The sequence below is a fragment of the Neomonachus schauinslandi genome, chromosome 1 (genome assembly GCF_002201575.2).
Source record: "Neomonachus schauinslandi chromosome 1, ASM220157v2, whole genome shotgun sequence".
In the NCBI taxonomy this organism is placed as follows: Eukaryota; Metazoa; Chordata; class Mammalia; order Carnivora; family Phocidae; genus Neomonachus; species Neomonachus schauinslandi.
In genome coordinates this window covers 206,404,328-206,421,780 of record NC_058403.1, presented here as the reverse complement: position 1 = coordinate 206,421,780, position 17,453 = coordinate 206,404,328, and the positions used below count along the sequence as shown (strand labels likewise).

General features: G+C 56.8%; 3 protein-coding genes across 6 annotated transcripts in view; 1 reads left to right on the top strand and 2 right to left on the bottom strand.

Annotated features, from left to right (window-relative positions):
• Window positions 1-6,045, bottom strand: part of RGL3 (ral guanine nucleotide dissociation stimulator like 3) — a 12,263-nt gene extending 6,218 nt beyond the window's left edge. For both annotated transcript variants that reach the window (XM_021705118.1, XM_021705119.1), the window contains exons 1-7: window positions 6,013-6,045; window positions 5,432-5,545; window positions 4,563-4,786; window positions 4,380-4,433; window positions 4,054-4,262; window positions 674-816; window positions 367-582 (exon numbers count right to left, since the gene is read on the bottom strand). In XM_021705118.1, coding sequence (XP_021560793.1) covers window positions 367-582; window positions 674-816; window positions 4,054-4,262; window positions 4,380-4,433; window positions 4,563-4,786; window positions 5,432-5,545; window positions 6,013-6,045 — 993 coding nt within the window. The remainder of the gene's footprint in view (window positions 1-366; window positions 583-673; window positions 817-4,053; window positions 4,263-4,379; window positions 4,434-4,562; window positions 4,787-5,431; window positions 5,546-6,012) is intronic.
• A 561-nt stretch (window positions 6,046-6,606) lies between these two features.
• Window positions 6,607-15,125, bottom strand: ODAD3 (outer dynein arm docking complex subunit 3). 2 transcript variants are annotated; one of them, XM_021705120.2, is made up of 13 exons: window positions 14,579-15,125; window positions 13,415-13,536; window positions 13,217-13,294; window positions 11,233-11,400; window positions 11,037-11,138; window positions 10,804-10,929; window positions 10,474-10,596; window positions 9,783-9,935; window positions 8,673-8,833; window positions 8,428-8,584; window positions 7,703-7,858; window positions 7,137-7,221; window positions 6,607-6,957 (listed from the first exon to the last, which is right to left on the bottom strand). In XM_021705120.2, exons 1-13 carry the CDS (start codon window positions 14,817-14,819, stop codon window positions 6,839-6,841), a joined length of 1,791 nt encoding a protein of 596 aa, XP_021560795.1. In that variant the 5' UTR covers window positions 14,820-15,125; the 3' UTR covers window positions 6,607-6,838. The 2 variants fall into 2 exon arrangements, with proteins under 2 accessions (XP_021560795.1, XP_021560797.1); XM_021705122.2 differs by lacking the exons at window positions 11,037-11,138; window positions 13,217-13,294.
• A 542-nt stretch (window positions 15,126-15,667) lies between these two features.
• PRKCSH (protein kinase C substrate 80K-H) overlaps window positions 15,668-17,453 on the top strand; it is an 11,420-nt gene continuing 9,634 nt past the window's right edge. For both annotated transcript variants that reach the window (XM_021705123.1, XM_044913896.1), the window contains exons 1-5: window positions 15,668-15,743; window positions 16,129-16,281; window positions 16,479-16,595; window positions 17,157-17,252; window positions 17,332-17,389. In XM_021705123.1, the coding sequence (XP_021560798.1) occupies window positions 16,206-16,281; window positions 16,479-16,595; window positions 17,157-17,252; window positions 17,332-17,389 (347 nt within the window). In that variant the 5' untranslated portion in view covers window positions 15,668-15,743; window positions 16,129-16,205. The remainder of the gene's footprint in view (window positions 15,744-16,128; window positions 16,282-16,478; window positions 16,596-17,156; window positions 17,253-17,331; window positions 17,390-17,453) is intronic.

The window sequence follows — 17,453 nt, the reverse complement described above, 5'->3', positions numbered from 1 at the left end:
CCCCCCCCCCCCCCGTTTCTTTCTCTTCTTCAGCCTTGAGGCTCTTGACCCGCCCCCACCCAGTCTCTCTCTCGGGACCACCGCCACCTTCTCTGGGCATTGGTTCCTCCTCCAACCCACCCTCCCCATTACCCCCATCCCCCATCCCATCCTCTTATCCCTAGACCCACCCAGCGTCCCTCAGCACCTCGCCCCCAGCCCTGGGCCCCTCCTAGGCTTTCCCTTAGGGGCACCTCCTAACCCCAATCCTCCCCTCATTCCCAGACCCTTGTCTCCTGCCTTCCACCTCCTGTCCCCTGCCTCTCACCAGGCCTCGTCCCCACCCCCATGCCCCGCCCCCACGTCTCCTTCCTTGCCGAGGCGCACCTGGGCGACGCGGATCCACTTCTCCAGCCGCTGCGCCCTCTGTGGGGCTGCCAGGCCCTGCTCTCCCAGCACGGAGCCCAGCACGCAACCGATCACCATGTTGAACTGGGTCACGGTGGCGCGCACCGTGGGGGCAGCGCTCGTGGCCCCCGGACGGTCCCGCTGTGACCACACGGAGCCCAGGCACTCGCAGGGCCGCACGCGCGAAAAGAGCTCCTGGGTGGAGGGAGGTGGGGAGGGTGGGGAGGTGGGTAGGATTGTGCTCTACGGAATCTGCCCCACAACCGCGCCCCGCCCCAGTGCTCACCGCGTCCAGCAGCGTCAGCTGTTCGGCCACTTCGTCTACACCGAAGTCTAGGAGCTCAGGGCCTTCACGCACCAGTCCTTCCTCCTCTTCTGAACAGCCTTCCGGGGAATCTGGGCGGGGGGTCTGGGTAGCTCCAAGAGGTCCTGAGGGAGTATTAGACGGGGGTTAAAAACTCTCAAGTTTGAATCCAGGACTGGCTGTGTGACCTTGGACAGGTTCCTTGGTGTCTCTGAGTCTCACTTTCCTTATCTGCAAAACGGAAACTTCCCCGGGTATTTTTTTTTTTTTTAAGATTTATTTATTTATTTTGAGAGAGCGAGAATGAGAGAGAGAGAGAGTACATGAGTGGGGGAGGGTCAGAGGGAGAAGCAGACTCCCCGCCGAGCAGGGAGCCCGATTCGGGACTCGATCCCGGGACTCCGGGATCGTGACCTGAGCCGAAGGCAGTCGCTTAACCAACTGAGCCACCCAGGCGCCCTCCCCGGGTATTTTTAAGGGTGTCAGAGCAATGGTAACGTTCATTTAGCACCTAAGGTGATAATCCACCCTAACCCAGTGAGGGAAGTACTATTATCCACCTCCCACGGATGGGGAAACTGAGGCAGGAACAATTTACCCTAAGTCACACCTTCAGGAAATGGCAGGGCAGGGATTTGAAGCCAGGTGCTTAAAGGCTAGAGGAGAAATTAGGTGGTTTTGGTTTTGAACCTATATTAAAGTAAGCTCTGTCTGCGCTATTGTTGTGGTGAGAGGTGGTATAACTTTGTAGTTAAGAGAAGGCTATTGTCAGTCCCAAGTTCAAATCCAAACTTGTCCCCTGGGCTTGCTATGTGAACTAAAGCAAACTCTTCAACCACTGTGTGCCTTGATTTCTTCATCTGGATTTTTAAAAAAATCAGAGATCATACATACTAGACAGCTATAAAGTACTCAGTAATAGGAATGATTTCTCCGTAGTGGGATTCTATGGTGGCGCCCCCTAGGGGACATTTTGAAGTTGAAATCTGCCACAAGGGGGCCGACCTGCACAGTGAATTTGTGCCTCGCTCAGCCTCCAAGCGTCCCTCCAAGACACTTGTGTCCTTGGAAAACCTGTTTACCATAATCTGCACCTAGAACCCAACTATCTTGCTCATAAACACTCATTAGTTTGGCTCCAGGAATGCAAGAACTGCCAAAGTCTGGGCTCTGTTTTGTTTGGAAATTACCAGCGTTGTTCACCAACATGAAACGTGTCACCATGAGACAGCAAACAGGTAAACGGAGAAGGTGAGACACTCCTCTGGACAAATGATCCATTTTTTTTCCCTTAATGACATTAAACAAAAGACAAAGGGAGACTGTCATAGAATAAAAGAGACCTAAGAAATGAAAGACCAAGTGCCTTGAATAGATGTTTGGATTTCGAAGAAACAAGTGTAAAAAAAGACAATTTAGGGACAATGGTGGGATTTGAATCTGGATTGGGTTTTGGGTTTTTTTGTTTTTGTTTTTTTGAGAGAGAGCAGGGTGGAGAGGGGCAGAGGGAGAGGGAGAGAGAGAGAATCTTAAGTAGGCTCCACACCCAGTGTGCAGAGCCTGACTCGGGGCTCGATCTCATGATCCTGAGATCATGACCTGAGCCAAAATCAAGAATTGGACGCTTAACTCACTGAGCCACCCAGGCACTCCAGGACTGGGTAATTTTTGATATTAAGTAATTATTGCTGATTTTTTGGAAATGATTGTGCACACGAGGTTATGTTAAAAAAAAAGTTGTTAATTAAGGTGGGTAGCAAAGTACGTGTGAAGTGACGTAAGTTGGGGATTTGTCTTCAAATCATCCTGAAAAAAAATTTTTGTGTCAAATTCATAATTGTTGAAAATGAGCAATGGGTGTCTGAGTATTCTTTATACTATTCTCTCTACTTTTCTGTATGTCTGCAATTTTTCATAGTAAAAAGTAATCCCCAAATAAAGATGTTAAAATAAAAGTATATTCCAGAGCAGGGCACACAGTAGGTGTCCAGTGAATGTTCAGGTACTCGTCTGACCTCAAGAACTCATATCCTAGGCTGGTACTTTCGACAGAATTTTCTGCAGTGGTGGAAATATTTTCTACCCATGCTGTCCAATGTGGCTACTGAGCACTAGAAATGTGGCTAGTGTGACCAAGGAACTGAAGTTTTTGAGTTCAATTTCAATAATGCGGCTAGCAGCTACCCCATTGGACTGAGTGGCTCTACCGACTTGGAATCAGCTGGTGAAATCCTGCAGGCAGAGGAAGAAAGAACGTTAAAAACCAAGGGGGAAGACAGAGGGATAAAATATATATAAATAACTGAGATTTTGTCACCAGGGAGAAAGAAGTGGCTGCTGCTTTGTAAAGCAGAGAGGAATGTGGCCACTTTAATCTGAGGATTAAAGGACGGGGATTAGGGACTTAGATGCTTTTGAGATCGGGATCAGGTCAAACACAGATGGATGAAAGATGATACCTTATAAGCAGGATGCAATTATTCAATCAACAAATCTTGGTTTGTCCCTGGGGACAGAGTCAGGGACAAGGCCAATGAGTGCTATGCAGAAAAATAAGGCAGGCAAGGATGCAGAGTGGGAGGATATATTTGCTTGGAGATCAGAGAAATGGACAAGTTGAACAGAGACCTGAATGAAGTACGTACATATTTTTCCCTCTCCCCAAAAGCTCTCTGCAACAGAGGCTGGCAAACTCTATAAAGGACCAGATAGTTTGCTGATACTTTACAGGAAAATATCAGTATGGGTTCTTATGTCTTTTCACTTTAAGTGGTAGATTCGAATAAGTAAGAATCTGTGATAACAATGATGAAAATAATACTATTCACCAAGCCCTCATTGTTTACTTATTTACTGGTTTACTGTTGTCTTCCCTAGGGAACTGGGAGCTCCTGTCCAGTTATATGCCAAGAGCCAGTAGCTAACTATTTGTTGAATGAATAAAGAGGTCCATGAGGGAAATACTATTATCACCCCCAATTCACAGATAGGGAAACAGAGGCTCGGAGAGTGAAGTGACTTATCCAAGGTCACACAGTCAGCACAAATGGCAGAACTGGGATTTGAACCCAGGTCTCCGTGGCTCCTGAGGTAAGTAGCAATGGAATGAGTTGTAGCTAGAAACAGAGCATCTGACCCAATGGCAGAGTATTTTTGTAGTTAGGATGGAGGTGTAGGGGGGAGTGCGAGACAAATGCTGATATGTTAGACAAAGGGTCAATACCCCCATTATACAGGTGGGGAAACTAAGGCTCAGACGGGGTTAAGAACTTTGCCCAAGCTCTGTCACTGTGTGAGGGGAGAAGGCCCCTGGAGGACAGATCAGGCAGGGAAAGGCCTGCTCCGGGTCCCCTGCCCCTCACCTGCCCATGCCTCAGGCTGCTCCTCTTCCTGCTTTCGCTCAGCCTCCAGGAAATCTCCCAGCAGCTTCTCTGCTTCCTGGGCCTCAGGCCCTGCTGGGGCCGCCCAGCCCAGAAATGTGCGGACGCTGCCTAGGTCCGAGTGGGCAGGGGGATCCCGGAAATCCTGAGGGTGATCCCGCAGCCAGGAGCCCAGCACGGACACCACAGCCCTGGCCGGGGGGGGGGGGGTCAGAGACCAGCCCGGAGCTCTGGACCTTGGGAGCCCCTACACCTCAGACGTGACCTTGGACGTCTAGGACCCCCACCCTCACCTATGGGAGACCAACCTTAAATTCTTGTTGACACGCAGACCTCCTCCCTCTGTCTTCTTGATCTCTATCCTGGGAAAAGCAACTCCCCCATCAGGTGAAGAGGGAGGCTGGGGGGTGCTTAGGGGAAGGGAATGCCTGATCGAGCACCCAGGTGAGAGTCTGGGGGTGGGAACACGGAGATTTCCGGTGGGTACTGACCCTGGAGGCAGGGGCGGTGGTGGTGGTGGCAGGAGAAGGCCCAGCACACGGGCGGTGGACACAAAGGCCCTGTGGGTGGCCAGGAAGGCAGGCACAAAGCCCGGGTCCTGCTCGTGGTCTCCAGACACCAATTCCCGCACCAGCTGCTCCAGCCTCGCCGCCCTCAGCGCCCGCACCTTGCTCGTGCGGTAATGGAGGAAGGCATCCGCAGCGGGGCTGGGGGCCTGCCGGGCAAGGGGGCGGCAAAGAGACACCAGGAGCGGCCCCCAGAGCACCCCCTTTCCAATCACGCCCATCGCTAAGTACCGCTCTTGCATCTGATCTTGCCCATTTCTCTGAACCCCGCCTCCTGGATTCAAGATTCTGCTCCATACCCGAATGACCCTCGCAATCCGCCCTGGACACCGTTGTCCCCCCAGGCCCCGCCCCGTGCCCTCGCTCACTCGGCCCTCCCAGGCTGCTCCCAGCTCCCCAGCCGCGCTTCGCTAGTCACTCCCGGTCCCAGGCTGCTCCCAGCCCTCCACCCCAGCCGGCTCTCACCCGGCGGCTTCTAAAGACCACCCCTCCCCTCCAGCTCCGCCCCACTAAACCTGGCCGACCTGGGCCCTGCCGTCCAGTTTAGTCCCCAGGTCCCGCTGCGGAACCGGGCGGCCCGCGGGCAGGCTCATTCATCGACCCCGCATTCACCTGGCCGCCCCCAGGGGCTTTTCGACCCTTACCTGGGCGCTTGTAAGCCCCGCCCTTCCCTCGGGCCTCAGCTCCGCCCCTCGGCTTTGCCCTCGCCTCTTTACCTCCAGGCCCCTCCACTCCAGGCCCCGCCTTCACCTGGTCGCCTCCCGCCCCGCTCCACCCTCCAACCCTGGCCTCACCTGGCTGCCCCCGGGCCCTGCCCCGGGGCTCAAGCGCTGACTGAGCTGACGACGCAGGGAGACGCTGTACACCGCTCCGTCCTCGGTCTCCTCGCCCCAGTCTTGCAGTGGCGCCTGGACGCGGAGACCGGCTCAGGGCGCCGCGGGGGGACGGGCCCCGGGACATCGGCCCCCCTCTCCCGCACGGACTCAAGCCGGTCCTTCTAGCACTATCCCCCCCTTCCCAGTCAGACTCAGCGAGACTCGGGGCGGGGTCCCGGGCTAGGGCAGTCCCCTCGGCGCCGCGGGCACCTCCGCCCTGGTCCTGAGAGGATGGAATGGCATTTGGGGACGTCCCAGGGTTCAGGCTCACGGAGTCGGTCTCTGTCCCCTCCCGTAGATGAGCTCAGAGACGCCCCCCATCCTTAAGCGGGATCAGCCACTTCATTGGGAGCAGGGGCCGGGAGGTCCAAGGTTGGGACTCCCGGGCCGGTATGAAGGGTCCGATTTGCGGGGAGATAGGGCCCGGAAGGCGGGGACCTGGGGTTTTTGGACCTCAGGGTCGCTAGGGATGTGGGGTCCGGGACCCCTGGTCCCCTTACCAGGGCGAGCTCCTTGCCCGCTGTCCGATCCATGGCCTGTGCCCGTCCCGCTCCTCGGCGTGACTGAGTGAGGCGGAAGGGCCAACGGGCGGCGGGCAGTGGCCGGGAGTTGGGGCCCGCGAGGCAGGGCGGGGCCACCGGGCCGTGCAGGGGCGGGGCGGGCCCCGTGGCTCTCGGACGCCCCCAGCTGGGGACCCCAGCGCCCAGCCCAGGCCCACGGAGGTGAGGTCCCGGGTCTCCCTGTAGGTGTATATCAATCTGTGCCCAGGAGAAAGGACACCTCTCTCCCCCAGGGAAGGGTTCTTTTCTGTGTCTCCAGGTGGGGGTGAGCTAGTGTGTGTAGCTAAGTGCGGGGCCAGTCTGCGTCCCCGGGGAGAAGAGTACCCTGTCCTCAAATGGGGAGGGCTGTTTCACTCCAGGTGTGGGAGTATCTCTTATTATCCTGGAGGTGGGGGTGTTCAATCTGTGTCCGCAGTTGATGGGGAGTCCTTACTCCCCAGGTCAGAGAAGGTGGAGTCTGGGCCCTGGAATTTAGGGGCAGCTGTCTTTGAAGAGGTGCAGGGTCAAGGAGAGGCAAATACCCAGGGGGCTGGTTGGTGACCTTTATTGCGCGATTCTGAGGCCAGCACAGGCTCGCCTTGGTAGATTTACCGTGGGAACATCCGGTGGCCCGGCCCCCTTCTCTACTCCGGGCGCCACCGCCCGTTCTGCTCCCTTGTCCCGCCTGCGTTTAGCCCTTGAAGGGGCCCGTGGGCCTGAGGCTGGACCCAGAGAGGTTGGGAGCTCCGCAAGGGCCCGGAAGCGCCAGGTGGACGCAAGGGGGAGTCTAGGTCTTCTTCGAGCGACTGCGTTTCTTGCTGCGGGATTCGATTAATTTCTGGGAACGAATCTTAAGCGCCGCACGGCTCACCACGTCGTTGTCTTCGTCCTCACTCTCCTCTTCGTCTGCGCAGGGCAATGAGGGGATCCGGGTTCCCACTCTTGTCTCAGATTTCCCTTCCCAGCCTTCACCACCCTCCCAACTCGGCCCCACCCCCCAAATTGGCCCCATGCCAGGCCTCGGACCACTTTCTGTCGGTTGGCTTGGGCCCCCAGCCCCGCCTCTTCTCCCTGACCGTACTGACCGAAGAACTTGTCCTTGAGACTGGCAAGGGGCAGGGCGATGCGGGTGTTGTGCACGGGCAGCTTGCCCTCCAGGGTGGAGTAGAACTGGGGGAGGGGGGGAGGGAGCGGGAGACAAGAGAGTGGGTGGGGTAGAGGCTGCAGGGAAGTCCTGTATCCCCTCCTCCTTACCCCATTCTAGGATATACCCTGATTCCACATGACACCTCTGCCCACTCCTCCAGTTTAGTTTTTCTCGAGCCCAGCTGAATTACTCGTTCTTAGAGCGCACCCGGATACCCAACCCCGCCCCTTTGACCCGTAAGACCGCCCCTGATCTCTGGGGTCCCGCCCCTTGATTCCCCCCGCCCCCCACCCCCGCGCGCGCACACACACACTCCCCAGCCCTGCCCACTGGCCTTGCGGACCGTCTGGAAGCTCTCCTGGCTCCTCAAACCTCACACGTTGTCCCAAAGCTCATTTCCCACCCATAGGCCGCCTCCCTGGTCTCCCAAGGGGTGCCCCCGGCTCCCCGGTTTTCTGCCCCAGCGCCTGCATCCTCAGCCCCGTCCTCTGGCTGTACTCGCACCTCCTGGTCGGCGAGATGGCGCAGCATCGCTGGCACGTCGTGGCTTTCGAGTTGTGCCTGCAGCTTCAGAAGCTTTTCTTCCACGAGGCCCAGCAGGTCTGGCAGATAGTCAGCTGCCTGGGGATCCAGCACCTTTCCGGCGAAGCGGCCGTCCACCTGCGGTGGGGGCGGAGCCGAGTCAGCCCGGAGGGGGCGGGCCCCTGGGGCGTGTTCCACTGGGGGCGGGACTTTACCCCCTCCCCCCTCCCGTGAGCTAGGCTTTTGAAGGTGAGGGACCATCAACAGGGTTGGTGCTATCCCCTGTGGGGCGGGGCCTCTGAACTCTAGAGACAAACGACACTGGGTGGAACGAAGGGTTTTAGTGGGGGAAGGGGATAACAACTCATTTCGGGGATTACTTTCGGAAGAAATGGGACTCTGAGGCGCTCAGGGTGGGGCTCCCCCTGTCTCAGGCCGCCCAAGTACTGCAGTGGGGTCTCTGAGGTTTGGAGTGGGGAGACAAGGTGGGACTTTCCCGTGAAGATGGAAAAGGGTCTCTGAAGTCCTGGGCCTTTTGAGAAGTAACGGGGTCTCCCCGCAGGGACATGGGGTGGAGAGGAGTGTAGGCGGGCCTCTGACATCCTGGACAGGGCAGAGGGTCGGTCTCCTTGAGTTGGGCCAGGAACCCCCCACCCTCCTTGGGCTGCGGGAGGCTCTGGGCTCAGCTTCCTGGGGGTGAGGCCTACCAGTGTGATGTGGTTCAGCTTGCCCGCCAGGTGTTCAAGGCCCTCCTTGGTCATTTGTATCGCCCGCGTGGCACGTTCCAGCTGATCCTGTGCCTCAATACGCCGCTGCTCTTCCGCCTTAAGGCGCTCCTGCAACTCAGCTTGCAGCTTCTGCTGACTACAGGCAGTGGGGGGGTCACCACTGGAGCGCCTCGGAGCGGGGGGTGGGGTGGGGGGAATCTCTCCCTTGGGCACTGGGGCCTCACCTCACAATCGTGGCCTCCCCTGAGTACTTGAGGTCTTCCAGCTCTCGCTGCAACCGCTGCTTCTCTTGCTTCAGCCTGAGCAGCGACTGCTCGTTAGCGCTCCTGAGCGTCTCCAAATGCGTGAAGGTGTTGCCCTGTGCCAGGAACCGCCTCACCACCGCCTGCAGGCCCCCCAGCCCCAGTCAGAGGGAGGCCTGGGCAGGCCTGTGTGCACCGCCTCTTCCTTTCCCCTGGGCACGCAGGACAGATGGCCTAAGCTGGTTGGCTTCTGCGCAGCGATGACGTTTAGGGACGCTGTGAGTCAGACTCAGAGCTGCCTCAAGGATGTGCAGCCCCCGACTTAATTTTTGCAGGGCCCTTGTCCATATAAGGAATTTCAATCAGCCCAAATCGCCGTGTGGTGCAGGGTAGCAGTGAGCATCGTTGCTTTCCGAAATCAACCTGCCCTCCACATTGTGATGGTGAATCTCGCCCAATCCACTGAGGAAATATGGCCAATCTCGGGAGCTATCTGCCCACCAGGCCAATTTCAGGAAAGGTGCTGGGCCACAGTGCCCCAGATGACCCCATAGCCCGGAGTCCCAGAACCCGTCCGGGGTTACCCTATGGGAGAAGTAGCAGTGGGAGAGTGCCCAAAGGGGAGAAACTGGACTGGGGTCCAGTGGGATCAGCATCTGCCAGCGGGAAACATGAGGGTCTTAGCAAATTGCAAGGAAAATGCTGCAAAGCGCAGGACCCAGGGCAGGGGCCCCGCCTGTCAGGGTCTGAGAGCAGCACTGGGCAGTCTACTGTGCCCCAGACCATGTTACAGGGACTGGAGACACAGGAGAGACCAAACTCGCACTTCTCACAGAGCTGACACGCCAAGGAAGTTAGCGCCCGCATAACAGCGAACAGGAGAGGGACTGACGGCGACGGTAGACAGCTCGTGTGGGTTTTGCTGTGAGGAGCAGCAGAAAACCGGGGCAATAACTGGAGGAGGGAGGAGTGTCTTCTACGAATAGAGCAGGTTTGTGTGCTGAAGAACTGAGCCAGCAGAAAGGGGAGGCTGGGTGTGTTGGCTTCACTGGCCCGGACTCAGTTTGAGCGGAACTAGAGGGCAGCACTCACGTGGGTTTCGGCAACGCCGGTGGCGTCCTTGACCTTGCCAAAAAGCATCTCAGTCTGGTACATGCTCCAGCGCCGCCTCAGTTCCTCCTCTTTGGCGCGCAGGTTGTCCTGGGTCGAATCTTCGGACTGCAGCAGCACGTGCTCACGCTGGGTCTGCTCACAGGTTGAGGTCGGGGCGGGAGTCAGCTCTCAGGCAAGGATTTAGGGTAGAGGCCAGAGAAGGGTAACGGGACAGGGGGCCGGGAGGGGGCGGGGCCCGACTGGGGAGCCAGGGTAAAGGCTTGGGGTCAGGAGAGCAGGAAAGGGTTGGTCAGCGATGGGCAGCCTCAGAGGCAGGGCAAAGAGGCGGGGGTCAAGGGAGGGGGCGGGGCCTCGAGTAAGGGGCGGGCTAGAGGCAGGATCAGATTTAGGAGGGGGGGTGGTCATCAGGTGGGGATGGATGGGGACGACCGGTGAGTGAGGGGCGGTCTGGAGGCTCCTCCAAACAAGGAAATCTGAGGCGGGAGGGCGGGGTCAGGGAAGTGGGAGGAGCCCTGGGCACCAAGTGGAGGTGGGGGCGGAGTCCAGAGAAATGTCAAAAGCGGGGAAGGTCTAGGGTATTGCTCGACGCAGGGGTGTGGCCGGACCGGCAGGGCCAGGCCTAGGCTGGGGCGGGCTGGAGTTGCACCCCGGCACCCCTGGGTACGCCCACCTTGCGCTCCATGCGTTCGTTCTGCAGCTTCCTCTCTTCCGCGCGCTTCTTGCACTCGGTTATGTAGCGCTCACGCTTCTTGCGCTCTCGGAACACGGTCTCCTCCAGATACTGCAGCTGGTTCTGGAGGAAGGGCCGGAGGACAGCAGGACCAGCTGGTACCTACCGAGGCTCAGGGCCGGAGCGGCCAGCCCAACTTCAGACAGCTGGGCCAGGCTGCGGGGTCCTGGGAGATAGGCGGAAGGAGCTCGGGGACAGCTGGGGTTCAGATTCTGGGGCCAGGAGACCACGGCGTCTGGGCAGGAACCCCCGGGCCTGGCAGGCTGGCACCTTGGCGATATCCTGGGCGTTTAACGCCTCCTGGTTCACCACTTGCAGCTCCTCTAGCTCGCGTTTTGCCCTCACCACCTCAGCCTCCATGAAGTCCAGCCGGTTTTCCAAGTGAAGGCTCTCCTCCTGGGGGGTGGGGATGGGGGGGTGGGACAGGCCTGTGACCGATGTCCCTCGGCAGGCTGGCCCTCCCACTTGCCTCCACCCCACCCCCAAGCCGCCCTGGTCCCTACCTGGAGATAGGCCTTGAGCTGCAGATACACATTGGTAATGTGTTCGGCCTCTTCCGCCTTCATCCGGGCCTTCTCCAGGCGGTTCTCCAGGTTCCGCATGGTCTAGAGGGAAGCAAGGCTGGGCTGAGTCCCCTCCCCTCTCAAATTCTCCCCAGGATCTCCACCCCCAGCCCCCACCCCTCCTCAACGGCCTCACCTTGGCCACCTCTGTGTTGCCATTTCGCGCTTCGGCCATCTCCAGCTCGCGGAGGCTGTGCTGCAGCTGGAGCTCATCCAGCCACTTCCGCCGCACCCCCACCTGGTGCCGCAGCAAATTCAGCTGCTTCACCTTCTCACTCAGCCGGTGGTCCAGGTGCTGCAGGGCCTGCTGGAGGGAGGCGAGCCCAAGCGGCAGCCTGAACCCTCCCACCTAAGCCTTCCTCCCTTTCTTCTCCCATATCTTGTTTCTCATCTCCCTGGGCTCAGCGGCATCTGACCCGGCTGATCCCCTGCTCCTGCTCCTGCAGATCGTAAACTTTGGTAGCTTCCAGGACCCCCCCCCAATCCCCACTTTTCCACCCTGGCTGCCCCTTCTCCATTTTCTTGGCCAGCCTCAAGCGCTTCTCACCTCTGTTCACACCCACCCCCTTGATGGACCTATCTAGGCTCAGGGTTTGAAAACTCACCAGAGCTGAAAACATCCAAATTTACCCCCCCACCACCCCACCCCAACGCCCGGAACTACAGGCTCATATACCCATATCTACACCACCTTCCAGGCGTCTCCACAGGCACCACAAAACCATCATGTGCAAAACTGAGTACATGATCTTTCCCCAAGTCTGCCCTCCTTGAATCTTCTCCATGTCAGCACACGGCAGCTTGGTCCTTCCTGATGCTCAAGTCCAAAAGCTCGATGTCCTCCTCACCTTCTCTTCTTCCATCCCACCTACATTCAATTCGTTAGCAATGCTTTGTTCTGTTTCAAAGTTTTTCCTGGAGCTACCTCGTTCTTCCTATTTCCACCACTTTTGTCTAAGTGCGGCCAACACCATCTTCACCTGGAGGACCTCCACCTGACTTCCCACTTCTTCCTCACACTTCACGTCATAAAATCTGAACTCTTCGTCTTGGCCAGTTAAGCCTGCTGGAAGGTTCAGCCGCTGCTGACCCTCTTTTTTTTTTTAAGTAAAGATTTTATTTATTTATTTGAGAGAGAGAGCATGAGTGGGAGCGGCAGAGGGACAAGCAGACTCCAGGGCTCGACACAGAGCTCAACTCTAGGACCCCGAGATCCTGACCTGAACTGTAGTCAGAGACTTAACCCACTGAGCCACCCAAGTGCCCCCTTGCTGACCCTCTTGATCTCATCTCCTACAGAGCCCCACTCATGCACTCCCATCCAGCCACACTGGCCAGGCTGTGTCTCCAATGCTCTACTCCCTTGTTTCCACCTCAGGGACTTTGCACTTGCTGTTCCCTCTGCCTGGATAGCTTTTCCCCAAATCATTTCCTGCCTGTCTCATTCTCAGCTCAAATATCAACTTTTTAGAGAGAGGGGGCTTTGCTGACTCCCCACTCCCACCCCAATCTAAAGTGCAAACTCCTTGGGGTGCCTGGGTGGCTCAGTTGGTTGAGTGTCTGCCTTCAGCTCAGGTCATGATCTCGGGGTCCTGGGATGGAGCCCACATCGGGTTCCCTGCCCAGTGAGGTGTCTGCTTCCCCTCTCCCTCTGCACCTCCCCCCCCCCCGCTCGTGCTTGTGTACTCTCTCTCTCAAGTAAGTTAATAAACCTTTAAAAAAAAATAAGGTGCAAACCTCTGCCCCTATCTATCTACTTTATTCATTTCTTGTCACTACTGGAAATTACTTTGTTTCTGCATTTGTTCTTGGTGTTTTTGTTGTTTTGTTTTGTTTTGTTTTTTCCTGCATTCCCTTTTCCCCACTAGGATATGAAGTTTGGGCAGTGGAGATTGATCTGTTTTTTTTTTTTCTTTTCTTTTTTTGACTACATAGTCACCAATACCGAATACCATGCCTAACACAGTCAGTGTGTGATAAAGATTAGTTGAGTGAATAAGTGAACGCCAGCTGGTGGGGAGAAAGGATTGGAGACGGTGAGATGAGACAGGGAGTCCAGCGGGGAGGGGACACAAGCTGGAAATGAAAGGAGAGGGTCAGTGGAGTGGGGTGGTGCAAACCTGTCCTGTCCTGTTCTTCAGGTATGGCTTCTCTGACTTCCACTCCCGAATCACTGCCTGGACCACTTTCTCATCTCCCTGCAAGGAGAGGAGCCCAGTCACCACTCACCCAGACCATCCGGACCTGAGGCAGCACCCTGCCCCCTGGGGATGCTGCCCTGACTCCTGGAAACCCTTCGCCCACTTCAGCACCCTCACCTGGAGCAGGTCTGTCAGCTGTACTTGGAGCACCCTGGTCTCCTCATGGAGCTGGTTGATGGTCTCCTGATTCTTCTTGATGTTCCACTGGGTGCTCTCGTAAAAGGCCTTCCGGTCACCCTCTGAGGTCATGCGAGGTACACAAGCAGAGTGTCAGGGGGTTGGGGGCTTTCCAGAGGGAAGCTGTTTTTGTTATCATTGACTTCATATTATAACAATACTTTAGTTTGAACATTTATTATATACTCGATGCTGGACAAAGAACTTTCCAGGTCTCAAATACCATATGTCATCAGGTACATATCCATATCATACCCATTTACAGATGAGAAGAATGAGGCTCAGGCTTATTAGATTGTTCAAGATCATAAGAAGTCTGATTCCTGAGCCCATACCTTCAACTACTGCGCAAGATTACCTTCTAGTAATAACGAAACAGTTCTCATAATGGTTCACATCAGAATTTCCCAACCTTGGCACGACTGATATTTGGGATGGATAATTATTTGTTTGGAGCTGTCCTATGAATTGTCAGATGTTGAGCAGCATCCCTGGCCTCTGCCCACTAGATGACTAGTATCACACCCCTCCCTCCCCAACAAGGTTACCATCAAAAATGTCTCCAGGCATTGCCAAATGTCCACTGGGGAGCAAAATGGCCCTCTTCCATTGAGAAACATCAGTTTGCACTTTATAGTGCTTTACTATGTGCCAGTCACTGTTCTAAGCACTTTATACATTTCAACTACCTACGGGGTTGTTCTCTTATTGTCCCCATTTTACGAATAGAGAAACTGAGAGCAATTAGGCTACTCATAGTCCCCTAAGATCAAACAGTTTATGCAGAGCAGAGCCAAGATTTGAACCCAGAAAATCTGGCTCTAGAATCTATGCTCTTTACCACCACCCCCCCCCACCACCCCCATGCGTGGTAGAGGGGTTGAAATTACACAAAAGTATGAAACACAGTTTAGTTGGTTCTGAGCCCAGGAAAGATTTCATAAGAGAGATGAGGAAAACCACAAACAAGTATGAGTTTTTGCCTCCAGAAACTGGTCACCTGGACGAAGGCCGGTGGAAGGCCCTTGTCACACCGTGCGTGGTCGGAGGGCTGGGTGGACACTGTTGACTCCTGATTCTTTGTGCCCTTTCAAGCCATCTTACCTAACAGTTGTATCTTCCTTTGTAACTCTGCCACCTGCGTGTGCACAGCGGACTTCCCCTTTCGAGCATGGAGGTGTCCAGCCTTGGAATGCAGTGGGAGCCAGGCCTGGGCCACACCCTTCACTTGGGAGTGGTGGTGCTGAGCCTTAGTCTGACTGCCTTTGACCTTGGCGGAGGTCGAAACCTGGTCCTGAGAAGTCGGGATGTTGGTGGAGGCCGCCCAGCACAGGGGAGAAGTCATGACTGGGTTGGGGCCTAGGGTCCCTGGGGATTAGGGTGTAAAATTGCTCCTGTCCTGGATCCGTCAGCGCGGGTTCCCCGGGTTCTGGGAGAATGCACTTTCCGACCGCTTGGCGGGGCCTCGCAGCATCTCCCGGTTGCTGGGTAACCTCTGCCCCCTCCTTCTTCCAGTGTTCCCATGGAAACCGCCCGCGTTCCACACCACCGCTTTCACTGGCTAACGCTGTGCAGAGGGGCGGCCCAATGGCGGGCTGGCCAAGCCTCTCTGCTGGATATTGGGAGGATGGCCCTTTGGGGTCACGTGCTCATCTTTTTTTAATTTTTAATTTTTTTAATTTTTGAGTAACCTCTACACCCAAGGTGGGGTTGGAACCCACAATACTGAGATAAGGAGTCACACGGTCTAAGTCGGAACCAGCCAGGCGCCCCAACTTTTTTTTTTTTAAGATTTTATTTTTTGAGTAACCTCTACACCCAATATGGGGCTCGAACCCACAACCCCAAGATCAAGAGTCCGCTCCAGGACTGAGCCAGCCAGGCACCCCCTACTTTTTTTTTTTTAAAGCTCTCCCCAACACCACCACCACTCCGCTGGGTTTCCAGGGCATTTTTCAGGAACCTTCTTTTCCGGCGGCTGAAGCTGCCACTCCCAAGATGGAGGAACCGAGCGCCGCCATTAAGCGCGAACCATCAGAACGATCCCCTCTAGGCTTCACAGTCCTACCCAAGATGGCCGTCTGGGTTCCAGCCCACCCCCTCCCCCATTTGCCACTCCCAACATGGCACCCTTGGGTCGCCGCTCCGCACGCGCGGCGTGATGCCGGAAGTGACGGATCCCAAATAGTTCCGCTTTCTTTTTTCTGGAGGAGCGGTTGGCTGCTGGGCTTGGGGGCGCGGTGGATATTGACCTTTGCCCCGGCCTCGTGTAGGTGGTGAATTAATGCGCGGGGGGGGGGGGGTCACCCCAATTTCTTATTGGGGGCAGCTGAAGGGTGTTCGTCGGTAGAATGGGAGACTGTTAACCCCTTCGGCCAATTGGCGGGAATTGCATAGCTCACCACCCCACCCCCGCCCCGGCAGGGAGCGGGGGTTTTGAGCTTCCCACTATTGATATGAGCAGAGTGAGACTCCCTCTGGGCAAGACTGGGGCGAGCCCCCCCATCCGCCGCCCACCCCCCCGGTGTCGGAAGCAGAGTGAGCCCCCATTGCCCGGAAGCGATGGAGGAGTCCAATTGGCCGGAGGAAGAGGTGACTTCCTTTGGCTGGAAGTAGCCCTCTCCCACTGACCCGCCGTCCCTTTCTTGCCGCAGCGTGGGTGCACAGCCCTTCTCCCCGCAGCCGGCTTCCTCCCCCCAGAACCTGTTTCCGGCCTGCGAGCTTCTGCGGGATGTTACTGTTCGCGGTGCTGCTGCCCCTGTGCTGGGCCGTGGAGGTCAAGAGGCCCCGGGGCGTCTCCCTCACCAGTGAGTCCGCCGCTGGAGGTGGCTGAAGGTGGGGGTAGGGTGTGGGAGGGGCCGACTTGGCCCCTGGGATAGATACTTTGAGCCTTCGGCCTCAGTTTCGGGGCCTCTGGGTAGGGAAGGTGGCAATGCTCAGCTGCTGGGTGAGGGCTGCGAGGGTCTCTTCCTGCCTTGGGCTGAGCCCCTTACCTCCGTCCCAGACCATCACTTCTATGATGAGTCCAAGCCTTTCACTTGTCTGGACGGTTCTGCCACCATCCCTTTTGATCAGGTCAATGATGACTACTGTGACTGCAAGGATGGCTCAGATGAGCCAGGTGAGTCTCGGTTCATTTATTCATTCATTCATTCATTCATTTATTCGAGGTTTTTTGAGTGCCTGGGAAATGCCAGCCCGTGTGGTGGTGGGTGACCAAGACAGGCCCAGTCCTGCCCTCACATGGCTCCCTGTTGAGTGGGGGGGGAGGCCAGTGGTTTGGTGAGGAGGGCTTGCCAGCTGCTGGGGGAGCCCAGCCTGGGGGTCAGGAAGTGAGGGCTCCGCTGAACCCTGAAGTGTGCTGAAAATGGAGGTGCCCGCAGGTGCAAATACCCAGAGATGGGAGAGAAGGTGCGGTCGAAGGGCAGGCAAAGACAGAAGTGGAGGCAAGGGATGGAACAGTCGGCCGGGCCCTGTTCCGAGGGCCTGGGTGTGGAGAGGCAGGAGAGAACGTTGGAGAGATTTATTTCAGGCCCTGAGTGTGCAGCTGCCCTTCCTTCCCTTTCTCCGCATTGGTGGTCCTCACGGGCTATCTATGTGCACGCGTGTCGGGGGGATCTGTCTGTGGGTGGGTGTGTGTGATGGGTTAGCCTGAGGTCACCCCGAAAACTCCCTCCCGCAGGTACAGCCGCCTGTCCTAACGGCAGCTTCCACTGCACCAACACTGGCTACAAACCCCTATACATCTCCTCCAGATGGGTCAATGATGGAGTTTGTGGTGAGTGAGATCACACCGTGGGTGGGGGGAGTAGGGAGGAGCCCCACCAGGTCTGATCCATCCCTGCTTCTGCTCTCAGACTGCTGTGATGGGACCGATGAGTACAACAGCGGGATCGTCTGTGAGAACACCTGCAAGTATGTGGCTGCCCACTGCCGCCCCGCCCCCCCCCCCCCCCCCCCCCCCCCCCCCCCCCCCCCC

Bases quoted from the DNA above. Each gene is read 5' to 3' on its own strand.
- ODAD3 (XM_021705120.2), bottom strand. From the start codon at position 14,819: ATGACTTCTCCCCTGTGCTGGGCGGCCTCCACCAACATCCCGACTTCT. The intron at 10,930-11,036 runs GTAGGGACCAGG...CCCACCCCCCAG, and splicing joins AGCTCAAGGCCTATCTCCAG to GAGGAGAGCCTTCACTTGGA. The intron at 8,585-8,672 runs GTGAGGCCCCAG...CACTGCCTGTAG, and splicing joins GGGGAGGCCACGATTGTGAG to TCAGCAGAAGCTGCAAGCTG.